Source organism: Cynocephalus volans, chromosome 4 (assembly GCF_027409185.1).
Source record: "Cynocephalus volans isolate mCynVol1 chromosome 4, mCynVol1.pri, whole genome shotgun sequence".
NCBI lineage: Eukaryota > Metazoa > Chordata > Mammalia > Dermoptera > Cynocephalidae > Cynocephalus > Cynocephalus volans.
Window position 1 is genome coordinate 130,596,917 of NC_084463.1, and position 14,354 is coordinate 130,611,270.

The 14,354-nt window shown below is 31.6% G+C and overlaps 1 protein-coding gene across 5 annotated transcripts in view; it reads left to right on the forward strand.

Moving 5' to 3' along the window:
- The window catches only part of ELP4 (elongator acetyltransferase complex subunit 4), a 263,052-nt gene that overhangs the window by 136,686 nt on the left and 112,012 nt on the right, over positions 1–14,354 (forward strand). For 4 of the 5 annotated variants that reach the window (XM_063093887.1, XM_063093888.1, XM_063093889.1 and 1 more), the window contains exon 9: positions 375–481. In XM_063093887.1, coding sequence (XP_062949957.1) covers positions 375–481 — 107 coding nt within the window. Of the gene's footprint in view, positions 1–374; positions 482–2,966; positions 3,002–14,354 lie in introns of those variants that run through there. The other variant, XM_063093891.1, reaches the window with a different exon arrangement.

A 14,354-nucleotide genomic window follows, 5' to 3' on the forward strand; every position in this document is an offset into this window, starting at 1 on the left:
AAAATAAAGATCACTCAGTGGTGCCGTGGGCAGCATGCAAGGTGATAGCCATATTTGCTTACTGTAAATACAAGAGAAAATCACACACAAACCGGCTGTAGTTTTGACAAGTATTAAGATCCCTCTTTACATCTGTACTTCTGTATCAAAGTGCAATTAGTTTTCCTCGCACAAGGATTTCTGTTTATCTTATTCTGCTTGATTACTTGAGTATAATCACACCATTTGCTTCATTGCTCCTGGTAGTAAGCTCCAGTTTTAAAAGGGGAGGATGCTTGTGTGTAAATTTACAGGATTCTGCTGTAAGACTCTTTAATTTATGCATCTGATGACAGCATTTTTAAATTTTTTTCTTTTAATTTTCTATCCACAAGGTTTGATTCATATACGGCAGATTCCTCGGCTTAATAACTTGATTTGTGATGAATCAGATGTCAAAGACTTAGCTTTTAAATTAAAAAGGAAGCTATTCACCATTGAGGTAAGAGAATTTTTGTGTTTTAGTTTACAGACTTGAGGTATATAATATCTCCTTTTTTTTCTTTTAATGAAATTCTTAGGACATGCTTCATGCTAGATATTTTTAAGTTCTTTTGGTGTAATGGAATAATTTTTAGACTATTATTTTAATGGTATATCATTTGAGTATAGCAAAAATGATTTTGTTTTAAATGTCTATTACAAGTAAGCTCCAAACTTACATGATAAGTGTGACGTGCATATTTCCAAGGCTTTCAAAAGCATATTTAGTTAAATGTTAATGAGCTGTGCTTACTTGGGTGTGAAATGTGAATGCTACCCACAATTGTGTATGGCTGTGAAAAAAGGATTCTTATCCTCATTCTAAAAGCATTTTTCTTTACTATTAGTGAAATTACCTTTCGCTGTCCACGCTGAATTAAACAAAGTATAATTTATACTAGTGTCTTTAAGTAACTACAACACGTAAACTTTTTTTGCAACCGTTATGCAAGCAACGGTGACAGAAAGTAGTAGTACAAAAGATTTATTTCAACTTAAATCTTGCTAAAGAGCAAATGAACATGGAACTATTAAGCAATTAGAGTTGATGTATTTATTAACGAAGTAAATGCTCAGAGAGAGATGGCTTTTGGGGGATGTGATAGTTATCAGTATAGTCCGTGCATTTTTTTTTTTTTCCAACAAAGACATAAAACAGCCAAGCAGCCTTGACAAACCATTTTGTTTAATCTCTTTTCAAATGAAAAGCTCTTAAGCAGGCCACTTGTCTTAACTGCTTGAAACCATAAAAAGAGAGAATTGCCACCAATAAATTAGCATATTTTTAACTTCATCACACCAAATGATGGTCAAATTGGCTTGGCACTGCTTTGGTGTTTGGGACTTCACCCTTAAGTGACCACTTTGGCCCTTTTTTGACCCTCTGCCCTCTTTAAGCTGGCCACTTGATAAGGTAACTTAATGGTTCTCTCTCTTTTTCTCTTTCCCTTCACATTTGCAAGTAGCACTAATCTATAAATCATTGTAAAGACCCTATCCAGTGACAAATTAATGTGCCCTCCTCCTAATTAATGGTCATCAATGTCCTTAATTATCTAATCCTATTGAGAGCAGTTAATAGTTAATCAGGCAGCCAGTTCTTCAAGCAGGTCATCTCTGCAGGAGTGTTAGAAGTTTCTCATCTGGGGATACTCCCTTCAAAAGCCACTTAAAGCCAAAAGAGTGAGAGTGTAGAAATGGTGATTCTTGAGCTAATTTGCTTTTTAGTTCTCAGAAGAAACTATTGAAATGGAACCCAACACTGTAATTGTTCAAACATTGTTTCAGTTTTTCTGACCAAATGCCATACCATTGGTTAAAACTTTTAGAGGGATAAAGTTATAGTTTAGTGGCACAAGGAAAGTATGCTTATTACTTTCATTTAAGTTGAATTGATATTTTTAATGCAAGGTGTAAGAGGGTTTTTTTCTCCACGTGGCAACTTTTTCCCAAAATCAGTATTCTGACACCCAGGTCTAAGCTAACATTTCTATTACCATACAAATCTAAGCAAGGCGATTCTCTTGGAAGAAAATATTATGACCAGAGAAGAAAATAGTACTGTAGTGTGAATCATGTTGTGATCTCTCTCTTTCTGTGTCTCCCATTGGGTTTTATTGGGGGCTGTGGTGGGGATGGGGAAGAAATAAAAGATTTACATAATATCAGTTGGAACCTCTACTTTGAATAACTTTAGGTTCTGATAGTGACTAGACTTTACCATTCGAGCTGATGAAAGATCATTTATCAACCACACAGGTTTCTGTTCCATTTTCTCTCTTCTTTTTCCCACTATGCTAAGCTAAGAGAACCATTATAATTTGTCATCTTATAGTTTGAAAAAAATGTTTGAAAACAAAACACAAATAGACATTCATTTTTTAAAAAGCTGATATTCAGTACAGTTGATCAAATCCTGTACTTTTCTGGCTTATAACCTAATCAGTAAGGGTTTTTTGTTTTTTGGGGTTTTTTTTAGAAATATAGGTGAAACACATTCTAAATAACTTATGTACTTGTGCCATAATATTAGATTTGGTGATTAGAAAAAATATAAATTAAGGAATCAAACAAATCTAATAGAAGTACTTGTAGGTATAATTGAAGCAGAATAAAATCATGTGGTTCACCAAAGATTAAATGCTTTAAATATAACATTCTGTACTAATGCATATCCAAATACATAGCAAGTCTTTGGTGATATATGATAGAAACTAGAAACAAGAATAGGAATGACCTGAATATAATTAGTTCAAGGATACCTTTATACAGGGAAAAAAAATCTATCATGCTTTAATATAAGCAACAAATAAATATTTTTTAATGATGACCTGATATTATAAAAAAATAAAATGTATACTGTAGTAGTCTGTAAAGTCTGAGACTATACTATACCAGCCATCAAATATAAGGCTTACTTTCAGAAGCAAAATGTATTTTGGCAGGTAAAACAGAAATAACTTTTCTGATTCCATGGAGGCAGCTTCATTACACGTTGGACTTTATTCTCAGTCACATGGTCTCGAAAGGGGCCATGGTTGGAAACAAGAGGCAAAAGAAGCAGCCAAGCACCCTCATCTCTATTTTTAGGATACCTTTTCTTTGGTTTGTTTAATTGTTGCCCTTTTCATTCATGAAAACTGATTTTTTTCTTTTTTTTTTTTTTTTTACTAACAGCTATCAAAGTCCTCTAACAGGTAGAGCAACTTTAGTAGTCTCTAATTTCTTTTAGTGATTTGGAGAAGCCAAAAGAACATTTCTTCCTTCTTAGAGTACATAATGGTATTGTCCAGATTCAAGTGGAAGTATGTATCTAATCACAGTATATTTTTACTAATACCTATAACTATAAAACCCTATAAACTAGGCCCTCTACCAAAACCATAGCAGAATTATATCTATACTAATGACACTAAAATCCTAGAATGCATTCTATGTAAATAAATGAGAAAGTTTAAAGTTGATTTAATATGTCTTTAGGTTAAAAGAAATAGCTTTCTAATTCTTTGAAAACTGATCATTCTTATAAACTGTACATGGTAACACTCTAGCTATTTGATTAAGCATAATATACTAATTCCTTGACCTTACCAAGCAAGATTACATAACCTCCATTCAATCATAGCAAACATTTATTGTTGTGTACCAGCCACTATACTGCTTATTTCTATTTTATATAATGGTTAAATATTTTAAACAAAGGCTTTACTAAGATGTAATAGTAGACTTAATATACAGAAACTATGTCTTTTTTATCTTCGTATTTATCCCAGAACTAACAACAGCGTCATTTACTTAGTAGAAATAAAATCTTTGCTGAAATACATATAATATAGATAAATTATGAATGGTGTTTTAAAATAGTCCAAATAATACAGCTACAAATATTATATAAGCTTCTCTGGTCAAGTGACCCCTACACACTGCCTTTTCAATGTAAGTGTAAGATTTATAACTTTGGTACATAGCTTCACTTCTGAGCCGAGATAACTGCTTCAACTTACATTGTTTCAGTTTCTGTAATTTTTGCTTTTCTAATGTTGGGATTATCATTAACCAGTTTTTTTTTTTTACAATAGTATTTATAATGTAATTATAATACATAAACAAGTAAGATTGGATAGGATTTGAAATGTGGCTGCATTTAATTTGATGACATCATAAAAGTAGCATTTTCACTTGCATTAAAGATTATTTTGCTATTTTGATTTTGTATTTTCAGCTTTATCATATCTTAACACATTCTAGTAATATGATTTTCTAATATAAATGATAATAATGTATTATAACATCTATAGTCACAACATCTATTAAAGTTATTACAGAGTTTTCACTTTGGTAATGGGACAGTTTTCCAGCTCTAAGAGTCAGTGTTTCTAAGTTCAAATCAGAGAGTACGGTAACTGGGTTTTACTGAAATATACAAAAGACATATACTGTTTACTACAAACTTTTAATACAAGGATAAATAGTACTTACATATACTTTAATTGGTCCAAAAGTAATAATTATTGTAAACAGTATATCTTTGTGGGTCTTATAGAATAAATGAATATTGAGAGTGGAGAATGTCAAAGTAAATTAAGTTTGCTCAAAGTTATCTTACTTTGCCCCTAATTCAGAATATAGGAACTCAGTACCTCTCCAGTCACCAAGAACTTTTTCTCAGAAAATAATTGACCAATAAGTTTTTATTAAGTAGCCTAGTAATTATATGCACTTCCTTAATAGATTCATTCTTATTAATAACGGAATAATAGGTGTCATCAGTATAAATTCGCTTTATAATCATACTACAATATAACTCAATATGATCCATTAGAATTATTTGAAATATATACATATTGGAAAAGCAAAAACTCTTCCAAACTACAAGGGTGCTAGTCACTATGATGTTTAACAGTTTGGAATGTTACATGAAAACTTTGGTCCTAGGTTTACTTCCTTCCCTACATTTACTTTCAACAGCCTTTCCAGTTTTTAAATAAGTAGAAAGGTGAATATATGCTTACTGTCTAGAGACTGGGGGGGGGATAGTTAACTTGCTTATTAATTCACAACTATGTTACTAAAATAAAATAATAAAAACATAAATGTCTGACTTAGAAGCCAGACATTTAAGTATGGCATCTTCGGCCATATAGTCCAATATACCATTTGTGATAATGATGCCCTCCACAAATATTGGTATTGGTTGCTACTTCAATTAGCTTTTGTTCTTTTATACTGCAGTTAGCCAAAAAAAAAAAAAAAATCAAAGTTGAACCTAGGCATGTAAACTCAAATTAGCATTCTTTTACAAAGGAAATATAATGTTTTACATGTTTACATTTTAATATATTCATTATATTACCATCCCCATATTTACATTTTTAATTCACAAGTGATATAGACATGCAGTAGTGTCACATAAGTTTCACAGAATGTCCAGAAGTTGGTTTAATACTTCCTATACTCTATATATTTCACATGCCGTAGTGAACGTATCTAAAGTACATACCACCTTAAAGGGAACACAGTTTTGAGACCGTTTAATCCTATTTCTTCCCACTTTGGAATCTTAATTAGAAGAGATAAGAAAAAAAAAAAAAAAACATCATTTAACTAAATTATTGTCTTGAATCTGTAGCAAAAGGTATAATCCGCAATTGGGCCAATTAGTGAACCCCATAGTTAGCTATGCTGCAGCAAACAATTTGATTAGATCTGACACCATCCTAGTTCCCACTGTTGTTTTGCCAGGTATGATGGTCAGACTTCAAAGAGCTTGAGGCATCAGCAGGGCAAGGTTTGGAGGCCAGCTTAGGTCCGGTTGTTAATCTCTCTGCTAAAACCACAGCAGCTCTCACACAAAACAAGCTTACACGACACAATCATGCGGTATTAAAGTTAGGGTTGAGTCATGCCAATTTGCCTTTGATTTTTTGATGATTGACCAAAGATGGCTACATGACTAGACACATGCTAAAAGTGGACTGATTAGGTAAGTTCCCAAAATATTTGAAGTATTTTTTAACTTCCTATATAAATGTTGTGAAAGCTTACTCCCTTTGATCAAACCTTCCAAAGTAATAGTACTATATTGGAGAAAAATGAGTATTTCTTACTGGCAGCCTGAACACTAAACTTTTCACTTACCACTTCATATAAATGTGTCTTTAGATTAATAATTCCTTAAGGAAAATGTAAAAGGAAATTGTTTCTAAGTGGTAAGCTTTTAAAAAATCTATTAAGCACATTGAAAGAAAAAACATTTTTCCCTGAGTCATTTATGTTCACTGACAATTTTTCTGAAATTTCTTTATAATTGTTTTCCACTTAAATGTTGAGTAAAGTGCCCTTCCAGGATGTGATTGCATAAGTGTTCTTTTCTCTGCATTCTGATTTGTTGAAATATTGCAGTAATAATGACATGTTTCCATTCTTAGAAAAGCCTAAGGCTGCTTTAGTATTATTCCGAATGATTGAAACTGCCATCTTGCTGACTTTGCCTTAGGCTGCATAAGGCCTGTTTGCTTTTGTATTCATTTTGCATGCCTCCTGTGAGTCTGGCTGGCAGACTCATCATTGCTTCATTTGGCAAGGAAGAGTAAATTCATGTTTGGCTATTATATATCTTGAAGTTTCTGCAGGGTCATCAACACCTAGAATATTAAACTCGTAATTAGTTGCATCAAATGAATCCTATTTTTTTTTTTTGAGAAATGATATTAAAATATCTTTTGATACCTTGACTATAAATAACTTTCATATGAAAGTCTTCATTTTATAAATTGAACTCAGGATCTAATATTTCACATTGCACTATTTTTTATACTTATTCATCACTACATTTTTCTCAGGAAATTTAAAGAAAGCACATATTTGAATAACAAGATGACTATACAAAGCAAAAGTCAAATATTTAGAATCTTGCCAATAGCCATCAGTTCATGAGTCTCTCATAAAGATACTGTGGTTACCTATAGTGCAGTCATATCACCATTGAGACCAGGATGATACAGACTCAGTATCATCTAAAGATGCAAAGATCTCTTCTCTTCCTTCCTAAATTTTGCAGACAAAAATATTGGCATATGTGGTCTATGATTTGGCTCCAGGAAAATTATATTGCAGTACCTTAAGGATTTTCTTAAAGCCTTTGTAGAACTGCTGTAGCAGAATTTGCCCAGTTTACATGGTACTCTCTTAAACACTTCTTCCCACAATGTGTCATTTATGCTGTGCAAGGAAGTCAGAAAAAGAGAAACCAAAAAATGATGACATATCACAGCTGTCCCATTTCCTTGCCTAAATGTATTTTTAAGCTTCTAGAAGGTAAGAACATATATTTTACCAGTAGATCCTCCAAGGTCCCTGATAAACTAATGCTTAATAAATATGGTGTTCTTGAGCTTTGTGATAGAGGGAGCTTTGGGGATATTTTTGTACCCAGAACATTCCAAGTTTAGTCCTGCCTCAGCATCTACGCACAGCAAACGTCCAGAGTGTTCATTCTTCCAATCCCTTCAAGGCCTTTTCATGTCATTTGGATTATAGGTTAACTCTCTCAGTCTCCTCCTTAGAGAAGCCTGAGTGGCCCATCTGAAGTATTCACTAAGTTATTTGCTATCACATACCATATTTTAATTCTCAGTGTAACACTGTAGTTGTTGATCAGTTAGTTTGCTTGTTTATTTTCTCAACCTTACCACTAAAATGTTAGCTCCACAAGAGCAGGGACAAAGTTTGTCTATTTCTGCAGCTAAATCCTGAGCATATGTAGTAGGTATTCCATACATATTTGTTAAATCGTTAAACTTATATCTTTAACATAACTAATGTCTACCATTAGTTTCTTTAAAAACGTGTTTGGTATCTAACTTGTTCTACATATGTGTTGGGTACTTCCACATATGTTACCATATTTAATTCTTATTTGATCCTCACAGGAACCCTTGTATACACAGTACTACATACATTTTAATGTAAAGAAATATGAGTTACATAACCTTCCCAAAATTATACATCTGTGGTTAGAGCCAGGATTATATCCAGGTCTTCCAACTCCATGTGCAGAATTACACTGGAAAGCTAACATGTTCAGGAGCTCTGTTAATTATTATTAATAAAAAAAATAAGTTTTTTTTAAATAAGTGTTTAACAGGGGCCTGGGACTATTGCATGTGCTTTATAGGCATCATTTTATAGACTTCACACCTACAATATAACATTATTATCTACATTTTACAAGTGAGGAAACAAGGTTCAGAGAGATCAAGGAACTTACCCAAAGTCACAGAGCTAGTAACTGGCAGAAGTGACACTTAAATTCAAGTCTGTTTTATTCTAAAGCCCGTGCTCTTAACCACTAGCTATATGCCATGCCTCAAGTTGTACTGCCATCTCTTCTTCAGTCCTTAAGCCAGAAAGCCTCTGTCCTGAAGGATTTTCCAAGAAGAAATGGATTTTTTTTAAATCTCAAAAAATATGTGCACATGATATATATAATATGTATTCTTTGAATATTCAAGGTAAAAATTCTTCTGTCCCTAGCATACATTTCTATTCTATTTTTATGAAATACATAATAATATTTAGATTGGACCAATCATAGCTTCTTCCTTATATATTATGATGCTATTTTATATATATTTAAGCATACTCATGTACATATGACTATATTAGGGTGGCAATATTATCCTTTACTTATTTTTTACTTATTTCTGGCATGTGATAGGTATTTTTTTAAGAAAAAAATATTTTGCAAAAAATATAGACCCATTCCCTAAAACACTATCTGCTTCTATAGGATTTCTAAATCCTACAGGGGAAGTATTCTATATAAAGAAATGTGGTTCCCTTGTTCCAGTCAACTTTTTTGATGTAGTTCAAAAGTATGCCAAATTTATGATATATTGCTATTGTATTTAAGTTCTAAGTTCAAGTACTTTTACAAATATTAATTTGTTCATAGCTAGTTGCATGATTTTACATTACATTTTATGGTTCTCTAAATCATTTTACATTTGTTATCTTTGGAGTGTCAAGAATTATCCTGTGAGAAAACTAAGGTGTATACAACTTATAAATAAATAAGAATCTACTAAACTCAATTTTTCAAATCCCTAATTTTTGCCTCTTTTTGTACCATAACTGGTTCTAATGATGGTCTCGTTCATTCATATTAAAAGCTATTTTTTTCTTTTGCAAATATTGTATTTGTTGGAAGTTCTTTGAATACTGTCTTGAAGCAGAATTAGGCAATAAATCTTATGATTGCAAAATATTTTCCTCTTTTATTGATAAGTATTACTAAAGAAGTTTCCTGCAGTTTAGTGATACAAAGAAATTGTGTTCCATATTGTGTTTACATATTAAATGTAAATTACTGGTTTTTAAAAGGTAGGATTGGGTACCATAATCAATATTTCCTAGAAAGTAGGATGTAATAGAAATGCATCTAGTCCCAAAACTAGTGAAGCAATTCTCTTATTTAAGTAGAAATTAAAATTTTGGTAAAGTTATTACTGTCATATCTCCATGCCACAGTGGACATTTTATAGAGTAGCCAGTTCAGGTTCTTTGTATCTGGTATAGTGAAGTTCACTGAACTGTTTTGTCAGGTGCTGTCAAGTCAACCCACCATTGTTGTAGAAAATCAAACTAAATCATTTTGGCAGGCGCCTTCCAGAAATAAGATACCTAATATGAAAGGTTTAATGAAATTGAGTATTTGGTTTCAATTTTTTATGAAACTGTTGAAAATATGTTGCACTCATTCAGAAAGTTCAGAGTAAATCAGTTGAAATATCTGACCCTATACTCAATTGGAAAAAAAATTTTAAACATCACTGCTTAATATAAATAATACTTGGAATGTATTTGGGTTTTTTGGGGGGGTATAGGAGTCTTTACTGAACATTTCAAAGTAATAAAACTTTAAAGTGTATAGTCATTTAGTAAAATGAGAGAAGTATCTTTTACTAAAATTAAAATTTTGTTATGAAATGAAGCTAATATCAATTTTGATATAGCTATCTTTGTTTCCAAAGGCTATAAAAAGCAAAGATGTGTTTGATTAAATTTCCTGTCTTTAATTAATGAATTATTTGTGAATGTTCTAAATATTGAATTCTTATGTGATTCAGAAAAAAAAAGCATATCGTTCTGATGAGTTGTTATTTAAAAGGCATTACTGTAGTGTAGACTTACATGCCTCAACCTTTTCATTTACATATTTTGATACAAGGTGTTTTTTGTTGATATTTCTGCTCAGTAACCTAAGAAATATTTTACCAACTTATATTATAGCTATGGCGTGGCACTGAAAAAGCTTGTAACAAAAAGCCTCTTGGTGCAATTAAAGGTCACTTGTGCATATTCTAATAGGCTACTCATTTACAAGATCTTTGTGAAGGTTCAGTGCTATAGCATGAAATGGGTTGCCCTTGCTGAGCCTGTAAATTAATGGGTCAACTTATCTCATATTCAGTAGGCGAAGAAAAGACTAACACAATACTAGTTTATTAATATTTTTACAAATTGCTAAAATGTTAAGCAAAATGAAATGCACTAGTGCTACATTCTTTACATAAATAGTTATAGAAAATTACTAGAATATATAATTAGTTTTTAAGGGAAAATTACTTTATATATATGTACATATTTGTTTGTTTGCTTGTTTAAATATATAGATCACATTCGAGGATAGCAAAACACAGCACAGTGATAGTGTTCAACTGTCCTTTACTGTAAAACTAGCATGTTTCTAATAAGATTTATGTAGTCTGCTTTTTCTGTATTGAAGTTCAAAACATGTCTGAGATAGGTATGAAAGAGGAATCAAACTTGACAGTGATTTATTTTAGTTATCTTTCATAGCCTTTCCAATACTCTTAAGGAAAAAAAGCAGTGGCCCAATTAAAGTATTAGTAATAATCTATACTGAGTGAATTCAGTCACCTGATTTTTCAATAAATTGAGATTTCAGAATAAAAGTAAAACTGACCAAAAGAAAGTATTTTATTTCTTATAATAATTTTAATACACTCAGATTTTATATTAATGTATGTATTTATGAGGTACAAGTCATTATTTAGCCTCAAAAAAAACCAAATTGTAAAAATATACTAATGAAGCAAATTTAGCCAGCACTTTCTAGATTCTTCCCTCTGCATTTGGGCATTGAGATACAAAACAACCACACACTCTTAATTTTTTTTTTTTTCCTGGTTGCTGTGTACTAGCAAAAACAAAAACAAAAAAATTAAATTTCTAGTTAAGGCCAAATGAAATCTTCTAGATCAAACGAAAGTAATTTAAAAATGGGTTTGAATCAAGAATCAGATGAAAAATGATAAGTTATCCTTTAAAAACCTGTAGGATTGATTGGTCTATAAAAATACTAAGGCCAATCATTAAGGCTAATTATGAAGTAAGTAGCCAAGAATAGCTCTGATCCAAGTAATCGTCTCTGCTTGTTATTTAGCTCTTGAACATTACTCTGCACTGTTTTGATTGTTTTTGCTGCCATTCTTCAGTATAGTGAAAACATCATGCGTTTCTTAAGTCTCTTTTATAAAGTTTCAAAGCTTTGGGAAAAACGTGGTTTTTTTAGGTGCATAAATGCTATAAACTTAGGTCTGTTTTATTCATCATTCTATCCCCTTTTCCTAGTTCAATGCCTGATCATCTAGGTGCTCAACAAATATTGATTGAGAGGATGAATGAATGAATGTCCTATTGACACTGCTCAAAACATATTAGAGGGCCGGCCCCGTGGCTCACTCAGGAGAGTGCGGCCCTGATGGCGCCGAGGCCGCGGGTTCGGATCCTGTATAGGGATGGCCGGTGCGCTCCCTGGCAGAGCATGGTGCAGACCACACCGAGCCAGGGGTTACGATCCCCTTACTGGTCAAAAAAAAAAACCATATTAGAGAGTATAACCGTAAAAGTCTCACCATTTCAGACTATATGGAATAGTCTAACAGTACTAATATAGTTTTCCATAGATGTTTAATATGTATATTTTTAAGGTTTGCATAAGTAAAATAACCTTCAAAAAAATCAGCTAATAATATAATGAACTGTTATTACTGAAATGAAGAATTGTATTCCCTAAAAATACCAGATAGGTAGTAAGGAAACATAATTTTTAGTTAACAATATGTGACTGATATGCTGTCTGAATCATGATTTCATTCTTGTCATTTTATTGCTATTTGAAAATTATGTGAATGCTCCATCTTAAAAAGATTTGATAATAAATTTTCCAGATTTATAAAGGCCAGTAAAGGGGTTCCAGTCTTATTCCTTATGTGAACTATTAGATTTAGACTAGGTTTCTAGAAGTCCTCGAGAGCAGACACAGCCATAAAGTAACAAATACCACTTTCATAATAACAGTCCTTTTCAAAAAATCATCCCATTGACCTCTTTGTGTACATGAAGCTGAGGAGTTCCTATCTATTTCCTTAGTTTGGGTTCTTAAGAATTTCCTCCTGGGAAACCATCTGATTCAGGTAGAAATTTAAATTAAGGACAATTATATTCAGAAAAGCTTTACAGTGCATAATTTATGACAATGCATTTCCTTCACATACTATATGCTATTAACTTAAGACATAATTCAATCAAAAAACAGAAAGAGTACATGTAAAGATATTTTGTAAATGTGACCTACTTTGCATAGTACTGTAAATATGGGCCATTTCTTGACTTTAGCATTTAGTTATTATATCATTCCCATCTTTATTGGAAAGGTTCTTATGTTTTGTTTCAGGTAAAATTGGGAAAGTGAAGGGCAATATTTAATCAACTCTGCTCCTGTTACATATTAGAGCGTGCAGTAATTAAATATGGCCCATAGGCCAAATCCAGCCCTATTGTTTTTTTAAATAAACTTTATTGGAACACAGCCAGGCCTATTCATTTTTGTCTATGGCTTTTTTCACACTGCATCATTACATTGAAATCTTATGTCCTGCAAGGCCAAAAATATTTATTACCCGGTTATTGACAGAGAAAATTTGCTATATAAAGGAGTCTACATACTTTAACGAAAATTTTTGGAGAGAATCGTCAATTGGGGATATGATTTATAACCTTAAAATTAAGCTTTATTTGAAAAATAATGAATATGCATAGTCCTTTAATGTGTAATTTGCACTTGTAGAATTAATGCAGTCCCTTTGAGAAAATACCTAGATTTCGTAAAAGGTTAGTTAAAATTGGAATGGAGCTTAAAGCGCTTCAAAGCCAGCTTCTCATTGTGTGCACATATTTTCTCATCCAGCCTCTCTATAATCACGTAGAACTCACTTTCTTAAAGGCACCCCACTTCAGTCTCTACCACATTCTTTCAGATGCTAAAGCAGCCTCCTACTCATTACTGCTAATTCTGCTTTCTGAAGCCACACATGAATTGCTATTCTCCATATAATATTGCTGGATTTATAATTAACACTAATATATGAGGGGCAATTATAATTTATGTGTATATCTTCTTAGTTTTCCTTAGACTTGCGTTTCTTTTATAAAACGCTATAAATTAAATTAACCATTTTGGATTTATTGTACATTTAACTTAGAATCTTAAATATGAAGCCCATATACTTTTTATAGCATCCTTTAAAGGAACTTTTTTCCTTTTTTTAAATAAACAATAATTAGAAATAGTAAAGTAATAGTTTTGAATTCTGAAATAAAAATGCTTTAGGAGTTATAGGTTCATACAATTTAAATATTAAAATTTAGCATGTTTATTTGTAACATGTTTGAATACACAAATGACTTCAGATGATGAAAGTGATAAAATCAACATTAAATATGATATTGAGTTTTTATTGTAATTTATTTAAGATTATTTTACTATATAGTAAGTTAATCAAAATATAGCATTAAACTTTTGGTGACTAAATACTATGATGCATAAGGATATACTTCTAAGTGTCTATAATTGATAGTCAAATTAAAACAGTAAGTTTAAGCGGACTCTATGGATCAAGAAGTCTTACTTATTTTCATTTTATTTTTTTAACTGTAGGAATTTCTTAGACAAAGAAGCAAGACCATATTGAAGCTTAGGATGTAAATATATTATTAAAAGTAATGTTGGTGATGATAAGATTATTTTTAAGCTATAGGAGACTGGAGTTGGAATATTTTGGTATTTTAGTTAGGATATTTAAACATGAGAGCATTTTTACTCAAAAATGCTTTTACTAAAGTTCATGCAAATTATTCTATTTTTAAATAATTGTACAAAGACCAGTATCCTTGGCATTTAAAAATTATTTTAAAATTAGGTAAAACAAAAACTCCATTTTCAAAGGTGTTTATAATGTAGAATA